We start from the raw sequence: 24,994 nt of genomic DNA, 5'->3' as shown, positions 1-24,994 counted from the left end.
TATCGGTACCTGGACGAGGGGCAAGTGGGTCCAGCGACGTCAGTGCTGCAGGCAGGGTTCCATTCCACGACCGCGTTACGGGTCTGCCCTTGTAGTGGTGGATCGACGGATCTGGGGAATCTTCTGGGGGCAGTCACACGACATCCCAAAGAGGAGCTGGCCTTGCGCTGTTTGTGTGCTGTTTGGCATTGTTTAGACACTTGAGCGAGAGGCAGAGCAGCTGTATCCGACGCGTGCTTCCAGGCAGTCATCGCAGCATTAAATCAATCACAGCTGCAGGCCGACCAATGCAAGCCGGCTGGATTGCGTGATGCCCGCAGTCGGCATGGGCATCCGACGTCATGCCACCACGTCCCCGTTTTGGTAACGGCATCGCGTGTTCACGGTAACAGTACACCGTAAGTCCCCGCCATGCCCGCAGACGGGGAAGTCATAGAGACCAGAGAGGGCAACTGAATGCCGGAAGCCGGCCCCGTACCTGAAACCATCCTGGGCGTTAATTGCTCATGTGCCTGGCATTGAGTGGGCTGTGCCATGGGAGCTTGAGCTCGAGCTGACGGGGCTCTCTTGACGTGCTCTTCGCCCTCATGGCCGGGGACCACACCGAGCTTTGGCACATGATCACTTCATAGAACGGCATCGAATCAGCCCATTGGTCCCAGGAATATCGACAAGCTCTTGCTCCTTTTAAATGCAGACAGAGCTCCATTCCATTCTCATGCCTGTGCCTTAAAAAGTGTCTGTCTGCATTAGACTTTCAGCTCTGTGTTGTAAACCCGTCCACCTTCGCACCCACTTACTCATCCCACCCATCATCTATCCACCACAACCCCCCACCCCAACCCACATCCATTCCTCATAAGTGTCTCTGTCTCCAAGATTGTCTTGTTGTTCATCTCGATTCCACGGTCCTGAACTTGACTGCAAACCAGCCTCCCAATTGACTGCAGTCGAGCCCCAAGCCATTCCAGACCTTTCTCCTTTCTGGTGCATTGACATCACGCGACATCCCTTTGTACGTACCTCCAATGGGGAGCTCGCCCTTAAACCTTCGAAGCTCCCTTCGCCAGCAGGGAACCCCGCATTGACATCTGTCGCTGACTTCACATCATCCAGAAGACGGTCCTGAATCCTTCTAGATCAAACCATCATCTATCAATTCCATCCATCCAACTCCATCAATCATCAGTAAGTATCCTCTCCGACCTGCCGTATATGCAGCAATACACTAGTGGCCCTATCCATGGAACAGCTACCCCTGTGGACCTTCCGCCCAGAGGAATGAACACCATTTACACCAGGGACCGGTATCTTGCAGGATATCTTGTGGTTGTTGAGAGAGTGTGTTGCTGATCAGCCTCAAAATACAGTGACTCGTTCTCACAAGCTCAATGACAAGGACCACGCTGGCCTCGCCAATGGCACGGCTGCCCCTGAGGAGCACCTGCCTCGCTACTTCGCGAAGCATGGTCATGTTGGCGAGGACCCTAAGAAGATCAAGAAGAGCGGTGGTGGAAAGGGCAACTGGTAGGTTTCCAATCTGTCTATTTTGTCGTCATTTCTGCAACAGTCATTATGGCCCTGAAGGCAGGTAGACTCCCGACTTCATGGCACCAGATACTGGTCAAATGCTGCTTTCTTCCCAATGCGGGCCATGGATCTATTGGTAGCCTGTTGGATTGTTACACAATACTTGGCATGGAAATGGGTTCTTGATTAGACAACTACTAACAACTGATAGGGGCAACCCTGGTGATGAGGTTCTTGACGACCAGTTCAATTTCTCCAACGCTCGTCGCCGATCCAACTCGTCCGGCTACGCCAACAACCTCCAGGACTTCAAGACCAAGTTCGAGTTCAACGAGCCCGAGCCTGTCTTTGAGGAGTCCGTTCACGGTGCCGAGGACCCCGAGCTCACTAAGACCGACACTGCCTCCTCTGCCAGTGGTGTTTCTGTCGACGAGAATTCTGCCAAGAGCGCCTAAGTACCTCATTTCTACAATGAGCCTTGGACATGATGAGGGTTTTCATACAAGTCATTCGGGCGTTGCACACAGAACACTCACTTAAAGGTCTGGCGAAAGGGAAGAGATTGATGAGCTCATGATACGGTTCCTACTATGTTTCGGTGGCATTGGTTGGCTGGTTCTGAGGGGCATGGTTGATATTTTGGCATCTGGTGGCGTCTGAATCGGTTTGACTTTAACCCTCATCGCACGAATGTCGTGCTTGCTCGCAGCAGATGGTAACTTCTGGTGACGTGCTGCTCACCAGGCTGTAACTCTAGGTTTCTTCAAAAGCCGTACTCTAGCAATGAAAATACAATTGCACGGCTACCTGTCTACATCCTTTATCAATATCGTGATCATTGTGTGCTGTTGTTTACACTCTTATCTATTATAATATACAAGTCGGCGCCCGCTCAAGGCCAGGAGTCATTCAATACCAGCATCAGCTTAACGTGCCACAGAGTTTCTTGCTGCTGCATTACTCAACGAGTTTCGCAGTGATCTCCATGCTGTAGTCAAGTGTTGAGAGATCCCTTACCGTCACGTTGGGTTCTTTGAACTCGGACATAGCGTGGGCGGCCATCCTGCTGTCCCTGCTCTCAACCTTGATTTTTTCGATTCTGATGGCGTCTAGCTGCCCCTTTTCATTCGCGGGACTCACATACCCGTCGACGACACGGTAAGGTACCTTGATGGGTATGATGATAGAGGACCCGTCCACCAAATAGGGCAGCCTGAACTCAGCCGTGTCATGTACACCTAGGGTATCCTTCTGTGCGAAGACCGTGTTCTGGAGCTGTTTTGGGAGCAGTTGATTCGTCTTCTGCTCTACAAGCCATGGTGGCGCCCCTGACAACTTGGTCTGCGCGATCGATAATACCAGCTCTCGTAGGCTCTCGGGGCACTCGACGGCCGTGACGTCCTCGAATATGAGCCTTTTCTCGTCGTGGAACTTCCCGGTGACGGCGTGTGTCCACATGCCCGTATTCCCCTCGCCCGGAAGCTTGACGCCGACGGCGCGGAACCTCCTCGCCAGGTCTGCAGCGGTCCACCCATCGGGGTACAGCGTTTTGTCGCCGCCCCAGCCCCAGCAGGCCCAGTCTACCTTAGTGTCCAACTTCGTCACCTTGGGGGCGTCCACGACGAGGCCCCTCGCCAGATCCTCCTCCGTGGGCATCCACCCCGCCGGCTCAAGCGGCGGAACGAAGACGCGGCGCTCCAGCCCGTCGACGAGGATCTCGGCGCCCTTGGCGGCGAGCATGTCGTGCAGCTGGCGCACGTCGCAGCCCTCGGGCACGGGCAGGCCGGGCCACGGCGTCTGGGCGAGGACGGCACCGCGGTCAAAGTGCTTCTCGTGCAGGGTCTGCAGGGTGACGCCGGCGTGGGCCCGGCCGCGCAGCAGGGCGTGCTGCAGGGGCGCGGGCCCGCGCAGGTCCGGCAGCATGGAGGGGTGGACGTTGAGCCCGCCGAAGCGCAGGGCGCGCAGCACGCGCGGCGGCACGAACAGCCCGAAGCTGACGGCCACGAGCAGGTTCAGGGGCTGGCGGTGCGAGTTCTCGTGCGCCGCCCGGTGCCGCACCACCTCGCCCGTCTCGTGGTGCCGCACGTGGCCCGCCGGCGGCAGCTCCCACCCCGTGAACGTGTCGCGCTTGTGCACCGCCAGCCCCAGCTCCTCGGCCAGCGCGAACAAGGGCCCCGTCGCGATCCGCCGCAGCCCTCGCCCCGCCGGCTTGCCCGGCCGCACGAGCACGTCGATCGACTTGATGAGCTTGGGCTTGGCCGCTTGCAGGTTGTGCAGCGCCCTGAGCGAGGCGCAGCTGAACTCGTCTGAGCCACAGAAAAGGATGCGCAGGGGCTCGGTTGCGGGCAGTTTGCGCCTAGGGCCGTAGTAAGTACGTGTCTCAGGGATGTCTGGATGTGTTGATGATGATGTTGTCGTCGTCGTAGTTGATGTGTGGCGGGTTTGTATTGTAAGTAGCGGGCTGGAGTAGTTCAGACGTGACACGGCGTTCACCCTTTGGCCCTGAAGCACCAGCCTGGGTATTGATGGAGGCATGGTGAGTTGCTTGGTGAGATGGCCCCAGAGGTCACCTCAGGTGAAGAACCAGATCAGCTCGATCGCGGCTCATTGCCGGGTGGGGATGGCGCGAGGTGAACTTTTTGAATGAGCAGTCTACTCAATCAGAGACCATTCTCATCTGAAATGCAGTTGTGCCATCTGCGAGTTCAATTATTTCCCCAGATACATGCCGCCAACTGAGGTGGTCTGTGGTGAAATAATTTCGATTGAGATATAAGCTTCTGTATGAAAATATTGACGTCTGCTTATAGCGATTTACACTGCTGTACCTAGGTACCGGGGTAGCGTAATCCCCTAAAGTTTGGGTTAACCACTGACCCTCTGTCGCTCTCGCAACAACTAATCTGAGAATCTCATCTGAGCCTGAATTGATTTCCAAAGAAGCTCGAGCCTGCATATTTCAATTTAATCTTCAAGTTCTTATTGCTCAGGCAGCCTGTCTGCAATCTGCTTGCTCCAGAACGGTTCAAACAAGCGCCCGGCCACGCGGTACTCGACAATATGGCGGAGCAGTATAAAAGACCAGCTCACCCACCATTCCGCAGTTGTACGACCCACAAGTTGTAACTTTGGGGAGCAAAAGAGTTCGAGGCTTATGCAACCTACATCTCTGGCTCGAGAACCCGTGCCAATGTACTGGGGGAGATGTTTTCCGCCACATTGAGCGTACTTTTTTCCCCACTTCCATGGAGACTCCAAGGGCTCGAACGGGCGACTGCCCTGTCACAAACACCACCTGTACTTGGATTTGAGATGTATTTTCGCCGTGCTTCCCGATTGAGCTAACGGGGTGCTACTTCTATCTGTGCCGTGACAATTTTAATGGCTTTCCCTGACCCATATGGGCAGGGCAGCTCTGCGAAAAGTTAGAATGGAAGTGAGCTGTGAGGTCCCTTCACAGCACTCGTCACATTGACGTCTTACAGAAAGCCTTGTGAAAACCGGCAATCCAACTATTGCACCTTGTCTTGTCTGTGATTGTGTACGTACTCTGGATTAGGCCAACGACCAAAACGCAAATTTGACGGAAGGGCCACTTGTTTGTAGGCTGGCTGGCGACACTATTAGAGCAAGCAATCCTCAACCTACTATGGAGACGCAGCTCACAGAGATCTTAAGTTTTACGGATGCTCAACATGTCCAGGGGTCACCATAGAAATACTACATAGGTACGCTGTGTCTGGACGTGGATAAGACGCCATATAAAACAATACCTTTGCCGGGGACTTATCCTATACTTATGCATCCAGCTGAAAATTATCCCCCTGGAGCTTATCCTACTACAGGCTATCCACTGGAGGCTGTACCACGAGAGCTTATGCCACTAGAGTTATCCTACCAAAGTTAATTCCACTAGAGGTTGCTCAATTGAACGTTGTCTTACTGGAAGGCACTCCTTCAAGAAGGTACAGTAGTTTAGGGCTTTTGCTGGTTGTATCTTGTCCGGCTCCTTATAAGACAGACACGCATGGAGTGGAAAGAACGAAATTAAAATTGGCCCGGGTCATAACTATTATACATCACGCCTTGTGAGATTGCATTCTGTATTAGACTTGTTGAAACTGCTAGAAAGGAGATAGTCGTGAAACGTCACTCATAAGATCGTACAGTTGTACAGGTAAGTACAATTTCCCAAAACCTAGAAAACTAACATAAACAGGAAGTGAATGTGACAAAGTCGAGCTGATATTCCAACTCATCAGGCATCGTGCTGGGACATCAGCCCGTGAAGACTGCTGGACCGGGCGGAGTGTAGTCCGATGGCGCATGCTGGGTATAGATGTTGAACACCAGACCGGATTCGTCTTTCTTGTACAGTGCCGTGCCTACAACACCCTCAGGAGTCGCCGTACCACCGCCTTGGATATCTAGGCTTATGCACTGCGGGTAGCTCTGTGCCCCACCGGCGGACTGGGCTTGATGCAGAGCAATGGTCTCGTGCCGCAGCACGTACTGACCCGGCGCAATGGATGCGGGGATTGTCGTCGTCCACGAGAAGTTGTTAGCGATCATCTGGTCAGAGCCCCATTTCCCCGGCGGGCTGGAGCCGTCGACGAGCCCGACTGCGTCGATTTTGAAAAACTTGAGCTGCGTCTTGTCCACGTTCGCGCAGTCGTTGTTGGGGCACGCTGCGAGGTAGTCCAGCATGGGCCCGTGGTGCGATTCCGGCCAATCTTTGGTCCAGAATACAGTCACATTCGAGCCGGCCGTTGCCTTTGCTGTGATGGGAGCCGGCGTGGCGCCAACGTGGCAGATCACATCCGGGCTGGTAATGTCCTCGACGAAGCCGTTGGACAGGTCCTTGGGGATCGACCAGCCGACGACCTGGGGAGGTGGGTTTTGGTACTGTTGTTGGGGGTTGTACCCTTGGATGCTATGTAAAGGGTTAGCTGATGCTGGATCTTATCGACGGTACTTTTATTATAATTTCTTACAAGGCTCCGTCAATTTCTATCCCGGAGACTGTGCCGTGTGACAGGGCTTGCCCGCTGAGAAGCAAGACCCCGAAGGCCAACCCTGATGTGGAGTACATTTCCAGTTGGTCTTATTGAATATACAGTGAATGTTAAGAAAGGATCGTGTCAGTATAGACTGTAGAGAAGGTCGATCTGTCCCGCCAGGGGGATGTTCGTTCAATTTGGCAAAAGAGTGTGTAATGGTCTGGCGTTCTTGAAATTCCCAAAGGAGAAGAGGCGGCCGTTGTTCATTATATATTGGCTTGCATGCTTCACTTGAGCCCCATGGAGGCTGTGAGCTGGCGGTACACCCTCTCATTCTCAGACTTGCCGTTTTCAGAACCGGCCGTTGTCGAGGGTGCTCGGCCCCTCTCGCAACGTCCGTTGGGTAATCCGGACGAGGCACATGGCCGTCCGATGTCGAGGTTTCGAGGCTTGGAGTCTAAGTGTTTCGAACTCCACATACTTAACCTTATCAACGATGCTTCTTTTTTGCGTCTAACTTGGAATGGCAAAGTAAACCAATTCAGATGATACAAAGTAAGGCTGCTCGGTCGACTCGCATCACGAGGATAGAATAGGGATACGGCACTTCTGGTGCCAAGACCAACGGTTGAAGCTTTTTCCATGCAGGCACAGAGATTTAAACTCGATTTGCAAGACAAGAAGGTTGGTTCAGACGGCCGTCATCGTCTTTCAACATGTTCATCTGAGGCCTACGATGCATGAGAAACTTCGCTTCTGTCCATTTGAATACGGCTCACAGGGATCCCAAACATTTAGCTATGACTTGACCCGTACGGACCACACGCTTCCCTACAGGAGGTTATTCCGAAGGGTAACTCTTTGTGGTGATGATCACCAATAGGATGATCTCGTATGGGATTGCCTCACATGGGAAAATCCCCAATGGGATAATGTATGGGATGACCTCCCGTATGTCGACTGTGGAAACCCCTCTTGTGGGATAATCTGTGATATGGTACCTGTGGGCTTATCTTGCTCGCTTGCTACCTGCTCTTGAATGTTTGGCAACCCGCGGGACGGACCCCTGCATAGCTACAGCTCGGTGATCGTCCCGACTTCCCTCCTCTCGACTGCCGTTCGTCGAATCGAGCACACCGAGACCCATACGACCCTGCACACTTCCAGACGGATTGGATGGCAGTTATACCTCCGACATAACCTTTGAACGGCACCTGATGCCCGTGCAGCTGTTTCCAGCATCGCCTTCGTGCATACCTCCGACTGATCGCCGAACCTTGCGCAGATCAACATGCGCAGCCAGCAAACAAGTAGGTGATCTCCCGCTGTTTCAGTTTGCGAGTGGCAGGGCAGCTGCTGTCAGTGCTCGATCCTCTCCTTAACTTCCTCGGCATGAAAATCATTTTTTCCTGCCGAGTCGCGGGCCCATCAAGGGAGCCGGTCCCGGAGTTCGGCTGGTCCTGAGCCGTTGCACCGCGGCTCACATGTGCGATGAAACCGCACTTAGCACCGGAAGGCACCCTTTCGATGTCTTTGCTTCCGGCAGGTCCATCATAGAGAAGTCGAATTCTCAACTAGAAATGACGTCTTGCCAAGGATGCCTCTCACAGCAATTCGAAGTCGTCCAGCTTATCTCTGTACTGCATGATGTTGCGCTTGATCTTGCTGCCGACGGACCACGTCACGAAATCCTCGAGTTGCCGTGTGACCAAGAATGCCGGATCGGCTAGAGCAGATCAATGTGTTAGTCACGCTGTCAGAGGGTAAGGTCACGAGATTATGTGGACAATAACTTACTGACTGTCTCCGTTCCGACACGGACATGCCCTTGCTCGATCATTTTCGTGGCAGCTTGAATGGTCTCGGCCATCCTTAGGCGCGTCACTGATGGATATGTCAGCTTGAGGTTCATGCGGCGTTGGGGGAGCCGAAGGGTGAGTCCTGGTACTCACTGACGACAGGAAGGCGTCTCCGTGCAAAGGCAGACACAGTCGCGCCGTGCTCGATAGAGCTCAGCTTAGAAGTCGAGGACAGGATGCCCATGTCGTAGACCTTTTCCAACAGGAGCTTCTCATGCTTTCTCCGGACATCGTTCTCCGGGGGCATGAGTGAGAGCCGGTGTGCCATTTGGCGCAGTGACTGTGCCTTCATGTCAGACAACATGAGATGGAGGTGAATATCGGGTCAGAGTGTACTCACGCCGCATAGTCTGTTATACTTGTTGTAATCCTCAGGCTTCTGTATCATGTAACGGCGAATGACATTGTGGTCGCGGTGGCCATTGTCCTGCTTGTAGGTGATGAAGTCTGTCTTCTTGAGCAGCTTCTGCTCGTGATGCTTGAGCTTTCTGACCATGATGACGGTATTCACGCAATGCGGGTTGACGTTGTGGAATGGGCGGTTAATAGGAGGAAGAAGTTGTCGATGTTCCTGCTGCCATTTTCTGGGTGGGTCAACTTTTTCCAGCGGGTCGGCACCGACGGGCTCCACTAGCTGCACCTCAGCCTGCCGAAGAAAATCCGCTAGGACTACCTCGCCAAAGTGAACGACTTCGAAGTCGCAAGTCGCCTTGCCTCAGATCCAAAAAGGGCCTCGACCAGACAGACAGAATGCCGCCACGGCTCTCATTACAGCCGCTTTCGCGGCACCTGAAGCCTCTTGGCCTCCAAACAAATGCCGCGTTCTCTTCAACGGCCAGAAATGGAGTCCGTACGTACAGCGCCCTCGCCCTCGAGACAACGATCTGGTAGTTGACAACCCCATCAGTGAAACTCACCGAAGCGGACGCGTCCAGGAAGCTCTTACACTTTGACGAAAACCAAGAACCCAACAGTCCTTCCGGCCCTAGGGGTCGCAATGCGTTCAACAGGTCGTCGCCCGACCAACCCAATTCGGCGACGCCGCATGACGCCCTCAGCAGCCTGATGAGTTCGACGCGCGCGTACGACAGGCTCACGATAAGGAGCGACAACACTGCACAGAGGGCAAAGGACAATACCTACCGCGAGAGCCTAGCGCGGCAGGCGACGCGGAACTGGAAGCCCGGCGACATCTACGCGCCGCACGACCTGTCCCCGCAAGAGATGGTTAAGTGGAAACAGCCCAAGCAGCCGTCCAAGGACATCATCGATATGCTCGGGTTGAATCCTCTGGATCATTATAGGGTACGTGGCTCTACTATCTCTATTTCTTGGTGGCGGTGGTTCAGTAGCGGGCACACTACAGTGGGAGATGGACGGCTCCGGGCTGACAAGCAATGACCGGCCTCAAAATCAATGCTTCGTGCCGTGATTTCCTGAGCTTTGCGCTGACCGTCACACAGAACTTTTCGATCATGGCCGAATTCATGACAACAATGGGCCGCATCAAGCACTCGAGGGAGACCGGACTACGACCGGTCAATCAAAGGAAGATGGCCAAGGCCATCAGGAGATCGATTGGGATGGGACTCCACCCTAGCACTCATCACCACCCCATGATCCTCTTCCACCAGAAAACAAATGCCCCAAGATACCAGAACACCAAGATACCTGACCCTGACAGGCAAAAGTTCAAGCCGAAATAGTCGGTATCATGTACAATCAATATCATTGTGTTTATATCATATAGACCATCATGGTTCACCTTTTGGTATGCCCTCAGGCGTGCTGGTGCTGCGTTGTGCTGCGCGTAATTTCCTCACCTGAAGTGGTACTCGGTCCGTGCCACGGATGGTCTTTATCAACTTGGTGGTCTTGGATAATGGTCTCCCAATCTCAGGAAACTCATGCGCAATCCATTCGCGATACTGTTTTTGCAGCTCTGCATTTGGAAAGGCGTTGAAGATTTCGGCAACCCTGAACGAGTGTTAGCACCAGCACGTCGTGAGGATACCATGATTCAGCCTAAGACTTACGTGTACCAGTCCGGCTCTTTGCCGCAGGCAGCCCTCATGCCAGACAACAACGCCTTGACCTCATCCAGATGTCCCTGGCCGGCATTCATGACGATATAAGAGCAATAGACATAGATGGGAATGTCGATCTCCATCCTGTGCATCTTCTCCCATATGATCTTGGCCTTCTCATCGCCGTACGGCAGAACCTGGCATACCCGGAAGACTATGTTCATGCTGTGGTAACTCGGGCCTTCTGTGGACATGGAGATCTGCCGCCAGAAGTCGAATGCCTGTGAAGGGTCATCACAGGCGGTGTATGCGATCATGAACGCGTTATAGAGCCTCGTCGTCGGCTGTATTTTTGTGTCCATTTTGAACATGTTGTGAATCATCTGCACGCTCTCCGCGTCCGGGCAAGCCCCCAGCCCCTCCAGGCAGGTCACGTAGGTGTTAAGGTCGGGCCGCATAGCGTCGTTGGCGTGTGCGCGCATGTGTCCAAAAATGTAACAGGCCATGTCGGCACGCTTGCGGTCGAAAAAGCTCTCCATGAGGGATATCCTCTCTTCTCGGCTCGTCTCCGGGAAGAATTGCCGTAACAGAGAGTAGCAGTCCCATGCACGCGCTGTGCTTACGCTGCGGTCCAGACAATACTTGAGCAGACTATTCAGTATAACCTTCCGGTCATCCATACTGAATTGCTTCACGTGAAGACTGAGCGTGTCAATCACTTCGTGAGCCTTGTCGTTCTTGAGGAACATCAAGCATAGCCCAACAACGGTGTCGGGCTCCAATTCTACCTCCCGTCTCTCGACGTGGCTCAAAACGTTGAGGACTTGGTTATAGTCCAGGGGACTAGCAGAGCATAGTTGTCTGATATACTGATTAATTATCTTGATGGAATGGCCGATCAAAGGCGTGCAATGAATCAGGTCATCAAAAGCCGATGCTGCGCCGACAGCATCCTCGCCCGCTGTTCGTGCCTCCAAGAGCAGAGAGTAGGTGATTGCGTTCGGCCTCAGTCCTAGCTCGAGAGCCAGACTATTGATCCGCTCAGCAAACAGAGGGTTGTCGTGCTCGATTGCTGCTGTGAGTAGACCGTTGATGGTGCGAGCGTCTGGCCGGACTGACTCATCCTGCTCGTTGGATTGGACCATGACATCGATCATGCGCCTTATGTGGTCAATATCCCTGCCCTGGTAGACAGCCCATGTCAGGATCACATCCCACCATGCCTTGGGTGGGTTAGAGTCGCAAAGCTCTTGCAGAGCTTTCTTTAACCAATCCGGTTCACTTTTCGTGCGGGTCGAAAATTTAATCAGCGCCATATAGGCATCGGGCCTGGGCCTCATGTTGTCATGAATAGGCTTTTCGAACCAAGTTCGGAGGTCGCCTTCACCGTTCGTATCGATACCACCGTAGAAAGATGACATTGTTGCATGAAAGTCGGGGGAGTAGCCATAGCCGGACTCGAGAAGCTCGTCCGCGAATTCCCGCAATTTCGCCTCGTCGCCCTCTTTGGCAAGACCTTTGAGAACAAGGTAGCGAAGCACATTTAGTTGGTTCACTCTTTTGGGGTCGAAGAGCGGATATAGATCCTGGAAACTCAATAGAGTATCCATTGCCGTCTTCGTAGCGTTCTGTCGTATCAGTACAACTATATAGCGTTCTAGGTCGTCCGAATTCAGTTTCTCGAACCTGTCTTTCTCGTTGGTTGGTCGCCCGGAGTATTTGATCACATTCAATTCGTGGTAGATTTGCGTCGCAAACTGTATGTGCTCTTTCGAGGAGCCACGCTCCGGTGGCAGGGCAACAGCGAATAAGGCTTTTTGAAGATCCTCCTTTGCCAGGCTGGGCCCAATGGTTGTGTCCTGCAGATGCGTGACAAGCAGTCTTGCGCAGAAAGCCTGTGTCGAGTTGAGAGGTTTTTTGCGTGACACCTTGTAGTCAAAAAAGGTTCGAAATGCGTCGATCAGCTCTTCTCGGGAAGGAAGTTGGACGTTTTCCACGGATCTAGCTCGAAACTCGACGAAAGTACCGAAACCTGGTTCGAATACGCTGTCTTTGACTTCTCTTGGGGGCTTCTTGAAGAGGTTCATTTTCATGAACGTCCGGCGCGACGGGTGCCCGCCGACCGTACGATGAGGGCATATTGTTGGGCGAGAGGAGGAGCTCGGGATCACCGATGCTGGCGCAGAAGGCAGGCCATGACAGGCCAGCATTCGTTGGTACACATTGCGCGTCAAACTCGAGCGCATGGTGGAGGTGGTGTTCAATCCAGGATTGTTGACCTGCGGAGCAGTTAATACAGAGTCACAACATGCGAGCTCTACCCCGTGCTGGCACCTTACCTGAGCATGTTGCAGGTGATCAATTGGCTTACTCCTGGCAACGTGGCTCCGCGTGTGAGCTTCCTGGCAACTCTGACGACAAGTGTTCGGAGAATCGGGCTGATAATCTCAGTGCTGGCCGATGACTTCAGTCGCAAAGCTCCAAGCTTTCGGAGCCGCGGCGCCAAATTGTGGTACTGACAGGGATCTCCACTGACGGGATGCAGGGGTACCATCGGCGGTAGAGGTATCAATCCAACGTCCAGAAGCATACCACCTCAATGCCCCTGCTTCTTTGACATAGCTCTTCCCGCCCATCATCACATATCCTGCTCAGAAAGCCAACTCCAGCGAACTCGTGCCTCCAGATCTACATCTGTCAACTACAATACCGATCGCTCGCCTCGGAAATCCACACCTGGAGGCATTCCCGAACCGCGTCCTCATCATGAATGGCCTCAATGGCAACAACATGCCGGCGTTGGTGAATGGGTACCCCACGCCGGCCGGCTATCAGGCAGAACTTGCATACATCTACAACATGGTCGAGGTGTTGAGCCAACAGCTAGCAGAGAATAAACGCGCTCTAGAAGACGTGGTGGCCAGCGTCGGCCGGGTCAGGAGCCGAGCAAGGACACAGTCGCTAGGGAACGAGGAGCTGCTGTCCTCAGCAGCCGACGACCTCGGCAGTAAGTTACAACTCTCTACCCTGACTACTACTTCAAATGACTGACTGTGATTGACTACCTCTAGCACAAGAAGCAAACATCGACACGACCATATCCCTACTCACCGAGCTCTTCGAGCGCGCGAAGTTCAGCCGCGACGAATACCGCACACTCTCGACACACTACGCCTCTGTGATCGCCGCGATGCTGAAGCAGCTGCACGACTACAAGCAGAAACACGTCGCCGACGTCGCTTCGTGGCACCGGTCGTACCGCGCGCAGCTGGCCGAGGAGCGCGCAGAGAACATGAGGCTGCGCGAGCAGATCTGGGAGATGCAAGCGCACGCAGGCAAGGCCAATGAGAACCTGCGGCAGTTCCGCTCAAAGTACGACGAGGACGGGGCGCGGTGGGAGAGGCGCGTCGACATGAAGGCCATACGGCAGGAGCTGCGGTTCTGGAAGAGGATGGCCATGCCCGAGATGGCCGACGACGACCCCTACTGGAGCGACGACGACGACCTGGTCGACCACATGGAGAAGCTGAGGCTGCAGGAGCTGGAGAGGAAGGCTGCGGAGGAGGCGTTGGCTGGAGTCGGTGCGATGGACCAGAGCATGGAAGGCCAGGGGCAGGACGCCGCAATGGGCTTGCAGCAGCTAGGAGGCGTAGCCATGCAGAGAGAAGATTCCCTGGGGGTTGGAATGCCGGTCTTGCCACCTAGGCCTTCAAGTGCGGCTAGTACTGGATCTTCTGGTCAGCAAGGTTGATGGTTAGTGACGCGGGCAAGACCCGTTATGCAGGGTGGTCGCCTAGAATGCTGCTGGCTACTGCTCAGTATCCCATATCGCCAGGTGAGGCATAATCTTAGCTCTCTGATACCCCGTTTTTGGCAAAATCAGACCATTTATTGTGCATAACTTTTGATCAACAAGAAATCCTTTGTGACATTAGACTTCTATTTTGGACGATAATTCCACTGACTCGAGATCTCTGGTCTTTTGTCACGCGCAGGCTTTCTCGGTGCAATAACTCACTACTACATGCGAGAACTTTGCCTTCGACATGTGGGCTTTCGCATGCAATAGAATTGAAGTCTTGCAGCTTCCGGCAGAGGAACGGACCCAAACAGGTAAGGATAATACAAGACAATACTTCTATCACCCCTCTCGAGGTCAAGTTTGCTATCTTCTCGTATACATGCCTTCTTTAAAAGAACAGCAATTTCCTAGCCCCTTAACCTTCAGAATGCTAATCATTTACTGATGTAAGTGATGTCACACGGCCTGATGCGACCATTTACGGAGGTGCTATATGAGAGGTGCGAGGCATTAGACCGTTATGTTAGGTTTGTTTTTCGTGGATGTCGTTATGGGTCAAAGTAGGTCTCTCGCGTTTCTTAGATGTAGGCCTGACCATCCACTCTTGTTGCTGGACGCACTAAAGAGAGACTCGTTGCATAGGAGAGACTCTGGACTTGATTGGACAAGTTATGACAGAGTCCTACAATCACCCATATCAGGATTGGATCCATGGGCAAGACTGGGTATTGTTTGCCTTGGAACACATGATGGTGAGGACGACGTCTATCATGGCAAATATTGCATGATTGGATGCCGTCACACTTCGGATCCATCCCAGAAGTTCAGTCGACTGCTTCGTATCCTTATTATAATTTACAAAGTTCATAAGTCGTGATTCCTGCCGAGCCACACTGTAAATACGGGCGTGCCTCCCGGTTCGCTCCTTCACCTTCCACTCTCAATAACCAGGTTGTTCGCGCCGATTGTCTGACTTCGCAGACTCACCCGCCTCTTTGATAGCCTCATCATCACCGCGCAGCTTCGCGAAATACTCCTTGATGTCGTCGGCGCTGATGGCCTGCCCGCTCTCCGCAAATTGCTGGAAAAAGGGCTTTAGCTTATCCTTGAGCTGGTTGTAGGCCATAACGCCCTCGATGGCGCGCACCCGGTCCACGTTGCGCAGAGCACTCTCGCCCCGCTCATACAGGCTGCCACTGCCGTGGGTCGAGCCGCCGTTCTCCGAGCCATCCTCTGAGACGGGAGGTTCATACACTTCCTCTTCCTCGAGGAGTTGGGGATGTGGTGAGAGGTTGGGGAAGCATTTGGCGCATCTGCAGAGGCGATCTCTGAATGACTCGGCGCAGAACAAAGAAAATGTTCCCTCGGGCACTGAAGGCAAGGCATCGTACTTGCACAACTCTGCCTCAGTATCGATCTTGGCGTCCTCGACGGCCGTGCTGTGATCTTCGGGTTTGGTCTCAACAACGGCGTCGTTGGTGGCCTCCGCCTCCGCCTCCGCCTCCGCCTTGGGTCTCTTGGACTCTTGTGAATTTTCAGTCCCGTCGTCCTCAGCCTTGCGCTTTTTGCTCAAGTCACCAGGGGCAGCTTCCGAGACAGGTTGTTGTCCGACGTCTCCCTCGGACTTACAATGCACCGGTAGGAGAAACCCTGGAGTGCCTGCATATCGCTTGATCCAGGGCGAGGTTTCGACACATTTAAAGCAAATGAAGGTCTCGAAGTCCTCATCTTTAGGAAATCCGGTAGGATTTGGTGTTTCCTCTTCCTCCTCGTCTCCAGCTTCGTTGGCCGTGGCCGGTACTGGGACGCCAGCTCCCTCCTGACCTTCTGTCTCAGCGACCTCGGAAATTGCAGGCAGTGCACTACCCTCAGCATTCGCAGTCGGCTGGGGCTTCTTGCCCTCCATCTTCTCGTACCACCTAGGCCCGAGACCCATGATGCAACCGGGGTGATACCAATCCTCGCCACAGCCTCCTGTCTCGTGTGTGCCCAGTCCTAAGCATTGATACATGGTTCCCTTCTGTTGAAAAGGATCGTAGTCGCACTCGCAGACGCAGAATCTATTGCGAAAGTTCTGGTTGTACTTGTTGTTGGGAGCCGGCTCCTCTGAATGGACGTCGCCTTTGGTACTGGTCTTAGGATTCAGGCGCAAGGTGCATGGGCTTGTTGCAGGCAGGCGTGTCGTGCCACAATCGCAGGTGAAGTTGCGCTTGCTAAATATCTCCACGAGCTGATGTTCGCCATGACATTGTACTGAACACGCGTAGCAGATTCCTGCGCCATTGTAGGGATCGGTCGGGCTTGCGGGAAGCGGGTTGCATGTAAGACAGGAATACACATTTTGACGGAGGGATCCGAGGTCCTTGGTGCAGTTTGAGATGCTCTGTTGTCTGGTCAGAATATGGATGCGGAACTGGTTGCTGGTGGGTGAAACTCACGTATGGCAGGGCTTCGCGCGCATCAGCCTCTAGCTGCTCCTGCTCCCGGAGTATACTGCATCGTGTCAGATATTTGGACAATAAGCATCGAGCGCTTGTTAATCAATATGCTTACTCGGCTGCAGTCTGTGAATTATCGCTCCGCTGAGAAGTGCTGTCGCGTCGAGTTAGAGTGGCGGGCGCGGGTTGCTCTGCGTCGCTTGCGCCGCCATTCTCCACAAGGGGCGCCGGAGGAGAAGCCATGATTGAATTGCTGTGACAAGCGTCGGATGCGATCCGAATGCAAGCTTTACGAAATATCGGGGGTGTAAAGTGCTAGTACGGAGGCCTTGGTCGGCGGCAAAGAATTAGGAATGGGTGACAGTATGATGCTGGGCGTCTTGGGTCGCGCGACCCGCGTTGGAACTTAGCTTATGATGCTGGTGCTGACGCTTGATGCGCCAGGGGGGTTGGCCAGCTACCTGGGAGGGACTGCCTGCCCAGCCGTGCGTGTTGTACAGAGGGGCTTGAGGGCACCCTTCCAAACAAACTGTCTCCATCCCTGGCGTCGCATGCCGGCACCATGATCGGGAACGCCAAAAACGCGCTAAAATCAATTAAACGCGTCGACGCGTGGGCGCGTAAAGTGTTCCTCTTTTGCACGCTCACCCTGCCTTTTTGTGCCTTTGCCTTGAGCCCGTCTCAGACTTCCACCCCACTTCACTTACCATACCTCACAGAAGGCTTCTCTCCAGGAATACGCTGGTTTTGACAATCAACGCCAAACAAAGAAGAGAAGAGCACGCATATCCAAGATGAGGTGCGTTTACTCCAGATTCACTGAGCCTTACTCTCCTTGTGTATAATGCCTCGAATGAAGCACGTCGCTAACACTTCGCAAACACAGCTCACCTCTGAGACCGAACCCATCTTCCGCAAATCGCGGCGCCGCCCCTCGATCTGGCCTGAAACGGTCTCGCGGGGCCGGCGATGATGTTTCTTCATCTATTGCCGCTGCCTCAAGCCCAATGCCCTCGTCACCCCCAGCTTTCAACATCGCTCACGGAGGTGACGACGACGATGACATCGAAGACGAGCCTGAGATTCAAGATGACATTGATGAGCTCGATGAGCTAGCCGAAGACGACGTCGACCTTTTCCGCGAGGGTTTCGAGCACGATTATGCCGACCGTGATGCCAACGACGTCTACGAGGGCATCGATCTCGATGACGAGGGAGATTATGGAGACATGGACATCGCTGATAGACGGAGGCTCGAGGCACAATTGAACCGACGAGATCGCGAGGTTTCTCGCAGGCAGCGCATGCCTGCTGCCTTTCTCCCTAGCGACGGCGCAGGATCCCCTGGTGCAATGGACTTGACTGCACAGCCTCGCCGACGCCGTCACCGCTACGATGAGGACCCAGATGAGGACATGGACGCCGACATTATGGATGAAGAATTGTCGCTGGAAGCGCTGCGAGACGTCAAGTCGTCAAACATCACCGAGTGGGTGTCTCAATTAAACGTGCAGCGTTCTGTTAAGCGAGAGTTCAAGTCATTCCTCACCGAGTACACGGATGAGAACGGTCTGTCCGTTTACGGAAACCGTATCCGCACACTGGGCGAGGTCAACGCCGAGACCCTCGAGGTTTCATACACCGAGCTTGCATCGGAAAAAGCTATTCTAGCTTTCTTTCTCGCAAATGCCCCCACAGAGATGCTCAAGTTGTTCGATGAAGTGGCTATGGACGTTGTGCTCCTGCATTACCCGGACTACGAGCGCATCCACGCCGAGATTCACGTCAGAATCTATGATCTGCCCTTGAACTACACCCTGCGGCAACTCCGACAGCAACATCTCAACAGTTTAGTTCGGGTTAGCGGCGTCGTTACCCGGCGCACAGGTGTTTTCCCGCAGCTGAAGTATGTCAAGTTTGACTGCACCAAGTGTGGAGTTACTCTGGGCCCCTTCCAGCAAGAGTCAAACGTCGAGGTCAAGATCACTTACTGCCAGAATTGTCAATCCCGCGGTCCTTTCACAGTGAACTCTGAGAAGACAGTCTACCGCAACTACCAGAAACTGACCCTCCAGGAGTCACCTGGTACAGTACCGGCTGGTCGTCTCCCACGTCATAGGGAAGTCATTCTTCTCTGGGATCTGATTGACAAGGCCAAGCCTGGTGAGGAGATTGAGGTCACTGGTATCTACCGAAACAATTACGACGCGCAGTTGAACAACCGCAACGGCTTCCCAGTCTTTGCAACCATTCTCGAGGCGAACAACGTCGTAAAAGTACACGACCAACTTGCCGGCTTCCGGCTCACAGAGGAGGACGAGCAAGAAATCCGCAGGCTGTCAAAGGATCCTCAAATCATCGACAAGATTGTCAACGCAATCGCACCCAGCATCTATGGTCACACAGATATCAAGACTGCAGTGGCTCTTTCCCTGTTCGGTGGTGTAGCAAAGACGACAAGGGGCTCTCACCACGTCCGTGGCGACATCAACGTTCTTCTTCTGGGTGATCCCGGTACTGCCAAATCACAGGTGCTCAAGTATGTCGAGAAGACCGCCCATCGCGCTGTGTTTGCGACTGGCCAGGGAGCCAGTGCTGTGGGTCTCACGGCTAGTGTCCGTCGAGACCCTCTGACCAGCGAGTGGACTCTTGAGGGCGGTGCGCTTGTGCTCGCCGACCGAGGCACTTGCCTCATTGACGAGTTTGACAAGATGAATGATCAAGATCGAACATCCATTCACGAAGCCATGGAGCAGCAAACCATCTCCATCTCTAAGGCTGGTATTGTCACAACGCTGCAAGCACGCTGCGGTATCATCGCCGCCGCTAATCCTATTGGTGGCCGCTACAACTCAACAATCCCATTCTCCGCCAATGTTGAGCTGACAGAGCCTATTTTGTCTCGTTTTGATATTCTTTGTGTTGTCCGCGACACTGTTGACCCATCCGAGGACGAGCGTCTCGCTCGCTTCATCGTCGGATCGCACAGCCGCAGCCACCCAACTACAGACACACAAAAGACCAACGATGACTCGATGGACGTCGAGGGCGAAACTCAGGCGACTGAGACCCAAGCTACCTCCAGGACAGCTGCGAGCCACACGAAGGAGGGTGAGATCCCACAAGAACTTCTCCGCAAGTACATCCTCTGGGCGCGGGAGCACTGTTCGCCGAAACTAGGCAACATGGACGAGGACAAGATTTCACGACTTTTCGCCGATATGCGCAGGGAGAGTCTAGCCACTGGTGCCTACCCAATTACAGTAAGTTTTATTCGGGCAACCTAAAGAGAAAGTTCGCGGGCTAACGATGATTCGCTTAGGTTCGTCATCTGGAAGCCATCATCCGGATCAGCGAGGCATTCTGCCGTATGAGGCTGGCCGACTACGTTACGTCGCAGGACATTGACCGAGCCATCGCCGTCACGATCGAGAGCTTCGTTGGTAGCCAGAAGGTAAGCTGCAAGAAGGCACTGGCTCGCGCCTTCGCCAAATACACCTTGGCAAGGCCCAATGCCGGGCAGCGGAAGGGTGGCACAGCCGCCCGCGGTGGCCGGGCAGCGGCGGTGGTGGCTTAATTGTATTTTCGTGCGGGAACATTCTGTTTTCATCTAACGTTGCTGGCGTTTGGTCTTGTGGCACTCGGTTTTGTGCGTGGTTCAGGGAACAATACCTTGTTGAGTGGGAACCCTTCAGAGGGCTATTGATGATGAACACATACGAAGATAGAACCTCGAAGCTTTCGGTAATAGAATGTTTGAGATTTCAGAAATCTTCTCGCCTCAGCTTGATTTCCCCTTGAATCGTACAGACGTTGCCTGGTGATCTACGCATCTAGCCAGGAATGACGATGACCTTGACTTCCAGCTCGCGTAGCTGCCAAAATATTGGAACATCAATTAATCAATTTACACGTATTCTCATAAAATAATCTCCAGAAAGACCTTGTAACGTGGAGGGTAATTTGAAAGATGTCTTTTCTGCGTAGTTCTAAGTACTGGACCAATCTATGGGATCCCAGCAAGCGGTAGTCTGATGCACAGGGACTATACTGGGATGCCGTTGATGTTATTTCCTTGTCCAACGGAGGCACGTCCAATCGAGCGTAGTTCGAAAAGCGAAGCTCGAAAACGTGTTTCTCATGTCATTGCACTGTTCCGCAACTTACTTCATCGACTGCGTTGCGGACAAGGCCCGTTGGGAACATGCACGGTTGATTAGCCAAGAAATCATCTTCCTGTTCCACAGAATCAGCAGATCACATAGCCTTTCAGAACAGCTTCGCGTGGGTCGAGTAGAATACACTACCGGGTCGTGGATGCTTCAGGCCGGGCATCACGATCCCCTCGGAGCTTTTGCGCGTGTGTGTGAAATATCCAGACAAAATACCAGACGGAACATCGGGCAGAAGGTTCCCTCTAGCGCTCCCAACCTGGCCCTCAATTGGTGTAGGTTTCACCCCGGTCGAAGTTCGGATCTGGGTAAACCTCGGCTCTGACGATCCTGAGGGGTTTCCTTCCCCCCTGCACTGCCTTGGGCTTCACTTACTGCGGTTTACCCCTCCTAAGCTTGAGCTCTTGTTCGCCCTTTTGCACCTTGGAACCCAAGCCATTCCGCTCCGCCCCTGCTAGAAATATGGAAATTATGTACTGGTCTGGGGCGGAGACTTGGCTCTTCCTAAGAAGGAAGACCATTGTTGGACAAGTGCACAAATTAGTGGTGTCGGCATGGGCAACAGCTACCCCCTCCCCCTCCACCCCCAGCAGCCCACATGGCCTTGTGTGAAGCGGGTGAATCGTGTGAATCATGAGAAGCTGTAACCCAGTGTGTCCCGACTGATCTTCAGGTACGACGCAACCTTCTTGCATCGTGGCATGTCCTGGACGCACGGCTGGGCCCATGCCGGACAGTTGTGGGTGAATCGGTCAAGCCTCGTGTCCCAGAGACGTCACCTCGTCACGCTATATCCGGGTGCTATATTATAAGGAAAGAGGGCTCCTCTTGTTTGTTTCCGTCTCCACTTCTATCCTACATTCCGTTATCAACGCTAGTCAGTGAACGGTTCTGTTTGAACCTTCTTCCTTCTTTTGCATAGACCCTTTCCAGGTTCTTGAGAGCGTAGAGCAGGTCGTGGTTATTCCCCGACCACCAGATTTCTATTTCTGCAAGATGGCGGACATCAACGTTGAAGAGGTGCTCAAGAAGCTCACTCCCAGCGAGAAATGCGATCTCCTTTCCGGCATAGACTTTTGGCACACCAAGGCCCTTCCTCAACACGGCGTTCCCTCCTTGCGCACTTCAGATGGACCTAACGGCGTAAGAGGTACCAAGTAAGTCTCATGGCCCACTTTCAAACCGAGATTGAGCTTTCGGGTCACATATAATCCACGCTCCAAGCATCATCCTCAACACAATCTAATTCCATCCTAGATTCTTCAATGGCACCAAGGCAGCCTGCTTCCCTTGTGGCACTGGCTTGGGCGCAACCTTCAACCTTCCTCTGCTCGAGGAAGCGGGCCGCAAGATGGCCGACGAGGCAAAGTCCAAGGGCGCCCACGTCATCCTCGGACCAACCATCAACATGCAGCGATCACCGCTGGGCGGCCGCGGCTTTGAGTCCTTAGGCGAGGACCCCGTACTGGCAGGGCTCGGCGCCTCGGCCCTCATCAACGGCATCCAGAGCAAAGGAATTCAGGCCACTATCAAGCACTTCGTGTGCAATGATCTGGAACACAAACGCAACGCCACACAGGCCATCGTGACGGACCGAGCCTTGAGGGAGATCTATGCCAAGCCTTTCCAGATCGCGGTGCGGGACTCGAACCCGGCGAGCTTCATGACCGCCTACAACGGCGTGAACGGGACGTACTGCAGCGAGAACAAGGAACTGCTGGATGGTTTACTCCGCGGCGAGTGGGGTTGGAAGGGACTCGTGATGAGTGACTGGTTTGGCTGCTACAGCACGACCGAGTCTGTGCTTGCAGGGCTGGACCTGGAGATGCCTGGCCCGCCGAGGTTCAGGGGAGAGCCTCTGAAGTTCAATGTCTCGACGGACAAGGTGCGGGAGCACATCCTGGATGAGAGGGCTAGAGAGGTTCTTCAATTCGTCAAGAATTGTGCTGCGTCCGGCGTGAAGGAGGGCCAGGAGGAGAGGGCGGAGGACACGCCCGAGACGGCTGCGCTGCTGAGGAAGATCGGTGGCGAGTCTCTCGTGCTTCTCAAGAATGAGAAGAATATCCTGCCTCTGAAGAAGAACAAGAAGGTAAATTTTCACCTCGTTTCTTCATCCTCGTGGTGCGATGCTGACCCCGACTCAGACCGTCGTCATTGGCCCCAATGCAAAAATTGCGACTTACCATGGCGGTGGCTCTGCTTCCCTCGCTGCTTTCTATGCTGTCACCCCTTTTGACGGCATCAGTGCCAAGCTGGAGTCACCTCCCGAGTACTCCGTTGGCCACTATGCCCACAAGCTGCTTCCTCTCCTAGGAAGCGTGCTCAAGTCCAAGGCTGGAAACCCGGGAATGACCATGACAGCGTACAACGAGCATCCGGATGAAAAGGCCGACCGCACGCCCCTCGATGTCGTGGAGCTGGACAAGACGGACCTATTACTGGTGGACTACTACAATCCCAAGATCACCTCGACCAAATGGTATGCAGACCTCGAAGGCTCCTTTGTTGCCGAGGAGGATGCCAGATGGGCGTTCTCTCTTGTCGTCGTCGGTACTGCCAAGCTTTTCTGCAACGGCAAGATCGTCGTGGACAATGATACAGTACAGAGACAAGGCGATACTTTCTTTGGCCAAGGAACTGTCGAGGAGCTGGGCCATTTCAGTATCAAGAAGGGCGAGACGTATCACTTCAAGGTGCAGTTCGGTAGCGCTGCCACTTCGAAGTTGGCCGGCGGGAACGTGCTGTTCGGCGGCGGCGCGCTGAGGATTGGCGGCTGCAAGATTATCGATCCCGAGAAAGAGATCGAGAGAGCCGCAGCGTTGGCCAAGGACGCGGATCAGGTCATCATCTGCGCGGGTCTCAACGCGGACTGGGAGACCGAGGGCTCAGACAGGGAGAACATGGACCTCCCTCCAGGACTAGATGACCTCATCACAGCAGTTGTGGAAGCAAACCCTGACAACACCGTCGTGGTCAACCAGTCCGGTACGCCCGTGACAATGCCCTGGGCTGACAAGGTCGGCGCTATCGTGCAGGCCTGGTACGGAGGCAACGAGACAGGCAACGCCATTGCCGACGTGCTCTTCGGCGACGTCAACCCGTCCGGGAAGCTCAGCCTCAGCTGGCCCATTAAGCTGCAGCACAACCCGGCATTCCTGAACTTCCGCACAGAAGGCGGCAGGACCATCTACGGCGAGGACGTTTACGTTGGATACAGGTACTACGAGTTCGCGGACAGAGAAGTGTTGTTCCCTTTCGGACACGGGCTGAGCTACACCACGTTCGAGTTCAGCGGCCTCGAGGTTTCTGAGGCGAACGGCAAGCTGAGCGTCAGTGTCAAGGTGAAGAACACGGGCAAGACCAAGGGCGCCGAGGTCGTTCAGGTCTATGTGTCGCCCAAGCAGAAGGCGAAGGTCAATAGGCCAGTCAAGGAGTTGCAGGGCTTTTCAAAGGTTGAACTCGAGGCTGGAGAGGAGAAAACAGTCAAGCTCGACCTCGAGACGAAGTATGCTGCAAGCTATTTCGATGAGGAGAGGGGGAAGTGGATCGTTGAGGAGGGACAGTACGATGTGATCGTCAGTGACAGCAGTGAGGTGAAAAAGGATAAGTCCGTCAAGCGAAGCTTTAAGGTGCCCGAGACGTTCTGGTGGAGTGGCATTTAGATCTGCAGCTTACATTTTGAGGGAAGGAAAAGCTACTGCCACACGTGGTGTGAAGAATCAGAACTCGATAGATCATGATTCATACTTTTATGCGTGTCAAAAGTCAATTTCAGTACTGCTAACTTATTCCTGTTTGCTTCCTTTCTCTCCCAGCCAATGATTCGATTTTATCAATGAGTGTAGATGTTCTCTTAGTCATTGATCAACGCCAAACATTTACCGCCACTCACAATTGGTTTCTACTCAGCATTCTCTTCAACAGATCGACCTGAAGTCATGGCCAACTCGTGTTTAACCCGTATGTCGCTCATGAGAAGAGCCAGCATCTCCTCTGTCACTGCCCCCTTCCCCTTCAATTCACAGGTACGACCGTCACGAGGAATACCTAGAGATTCTGTAGTTCATCACAGCTCCTTCCTGACCTTAATTAGAATCCTGCGCAGTCCGCATCCCAGACGGTGTAGCGACAAATAGCACGGTGAAAGCATCTCAACACAACAGACA

The 24,994-nt window shown here is 53.8% G+C and overlaps 10 protein-coding genes across 10 annotated transcripts; 5 read left to right on the top strand and 5 right to left on the bottom strand.

Annotated features, from left to right (window-relative positions):
* Positions 1-1,281: 1,281 nt before the first annotated feature.
* On the top strand, positions 1,282-1,985 carry J7T55_001215 (stf2-like protein; the record flags this gene model as incomplete). Its single annotated transcript, XM_053140509.1, has 3 exons — positions 1,282-1,341; positions 1,400-1,527; positions 1,742-1,985. 3 exons carry the CDS (start codon positions 1,282-1,284, stop codon positions 1,983-1,985), a joined length of 432 nt encoding a protein of 143 aa, XP_052996860.1.
* A 502-nt stretch (positions 1,986-2,487) lies between these two features.
* On the bottom strand, positions 2,488-4,065 carry J7T55_001214 (mitochondrial formyl-methionyl-trna transformylase; the record flags this gene model as incomplete). Its single annotated transcript, XM_053140508.1, has 1 exon — positions 2,488-4,065. One exon carries the CDS (start codon positions 4,063-4,065, stop codon positions 2,488-2,490), a length of 1,578 nt encoding a protein of 525 aa, XP_052996859.1.
* A 1,743-nt stretch (positions 4,066-5,808) lies between these two features.
* Positions 5,809-6,622, bottom strand: J7T55_001213 (glycoside hydrolase family 61 protein; the record flags this gene model as incomplete). The annotated part of the gene is made up of 2 exons (XM_053140507.1): positions 5,809-6,463; positions 6,525-6,622. The coding sequence occupies 2 exons, from the start codon at positions 6,620-6,622 to the stop codon at positions 5,809-5,811; spliced, it is 753 nt and encodes a 250-aa protein (XP_052996858.1).
* Positions 6,623-8,134: 1,512 nt separating this feature from the next.
* Positions 8,135-8,885, bottom strand: J7T55_001212 (U3 small nucleolar ribonucleoprotein IMP3; the record flags this gene model as incomplete). The annotated part of the gene is made up of 4 exons (XM_053140506.1): positions 8,135-8,256; positions 8,328-8,414; positions 8,483-8,669; positions 8,730-8,885. The coding sequence occupies 4 exons, from the start codon at positions 8,883-8,885 to the stop codon at positions 8,135-8,137; spliced, it is 552 nt and encodes a 183-aa protein (XP_052996857.1).
* Positions 8,886-9,139: 254 nt separating this feature from the next.
* Positions 9,140-10,095, top strand: J7T55_001211 (37s ribosomal protein s18; the record flags this gene model as incomplete). Its single annotated transcript, XM_053140505.1, has 3 exons — positions 9,140-9,239; positions 9,297-9,694; positions 9,853-10,095. The coding sequence occupies 3 exons, from the start codon at positions 9,140-9,142 to the stop codon at positions 10,093-10,095; spliced, it is 741 nt and encodes a 246-aa protein (XP_052996856.1).
* A 48-nt stretch (positions 10,096-10,143) lies between these two features.
* J7T55_001210 (pentatricopeptide repeat domain-containing protein) lies at positions 10,144-12,662 on the bottom strand (the record flags this gene model as incomplete). Its single annotated transcript, XM_053140504.1, has 2 exons — positions 10,144-10,366; positions 10,426-12,662. 2 exons carry the CDS (start codon positions 12,660-12,662, stop codon positions 10,144-10,146), a joined length of 2,460 nt encoding a protein of 819 aa, XP_052996855.1.
* Positions 12,663-13,182: 520 nt separating this feature from the next.
* On the top strand, positions 13,183-14,167 carry J7T55_001209 (uncharacterized protein; the record flags this gene model as incomplete). The annotated part of the gene is made up of 2 exons (XM_053140503.1): positions 13,183-13,423; positions 13,488-14,167. The coding sequence occupies 2 exons, from the start codon at positions 13,183-13,185 to the stop codon at positions 14,165-14,167; spliced, it is 921 nt and encodes a 306-aa protein (XP_052996854.1).
* Positions 14,168-15,158: 991 nt separating this feature from the next.
* On the bottom strand, positions 15,159-16,899 carry J7T55_001208 (metaphase-anaphase transition protein; the record flags this gene model as incomplete). Its single annotated transcript, XM_053140500.1, has 3 exons — positions 15,159-16,601; positions 16,657-16,711; positions 16,772-16,899. 3 exons carry the CDS (start codon positions 16,897-16,899, stop codon positions 15,159-15,161), a joined length of 1,626 nt encoding a protein of 541 aa, XP_052996853.1.
* Positions 16,900-17,450: 551 nt separating this feature from the next.
* On the top strand, positions 17,451-20,233 carry J7T55_001207 (DNA replication licensing factor mcm2; the record flags this gene model as incomplete). The annotated part of the gene is made up of 3 exons (XM_053140499.1): positions 17,451-17,455; positions 17,543-19,919; positions 19,979-20,233. 3 exons carry the CDS (start codon positions 17,451-17,453, stop codon positions 20,231-20,233), a joined length of 2,637 nt encoding a protein of 878 aa, XP_052996852.1.
* Positions 20,234-21,824: 1,591 nt separating this feature from the next.
* On the top strand, positions 21,825-24,490 carry J7T55_001206 (beta-glucosidase; the record flags this gene model as incomplete). Its single annotated transcript, XM_053140498.1, has 3 exons — positions 21,825-21,985; positions 22,086-22,917; positions 22,973-24,490. The coding sequence occupies 3 exons, from the start codon at positions 21,825-21,827 to the stop codon at positions 24,488-24,490; spliced, it is 2,511 nt and encodes an 836-aa protein (XP_052996851.1).
* Positions 24,491-24,994: the final 504 nt, after the last annotated feature.

The sequence above is a fragment of the Diaporthe amygdali genome (genome assembly GCF_026229845.1).
Source record: "Diaporthe amygdali strain CAA958 chromosome Unknown NODE_6_length_1560011_cov_65_102424, whole genome shotgun sequence".
Classification (NCBI taxonomy): Eukaryota; Fungi; Ascomycota; class Sordariomycetes; order Diaporthales; family Diaporthaceae; genus Diaporthe; species Diaporthe amygdali.
The sequence above is the reverse complement of the archived record's forward strand: the minus strand, read 5'-3'. Positions and strand labels throughout refer to the sequence as shown.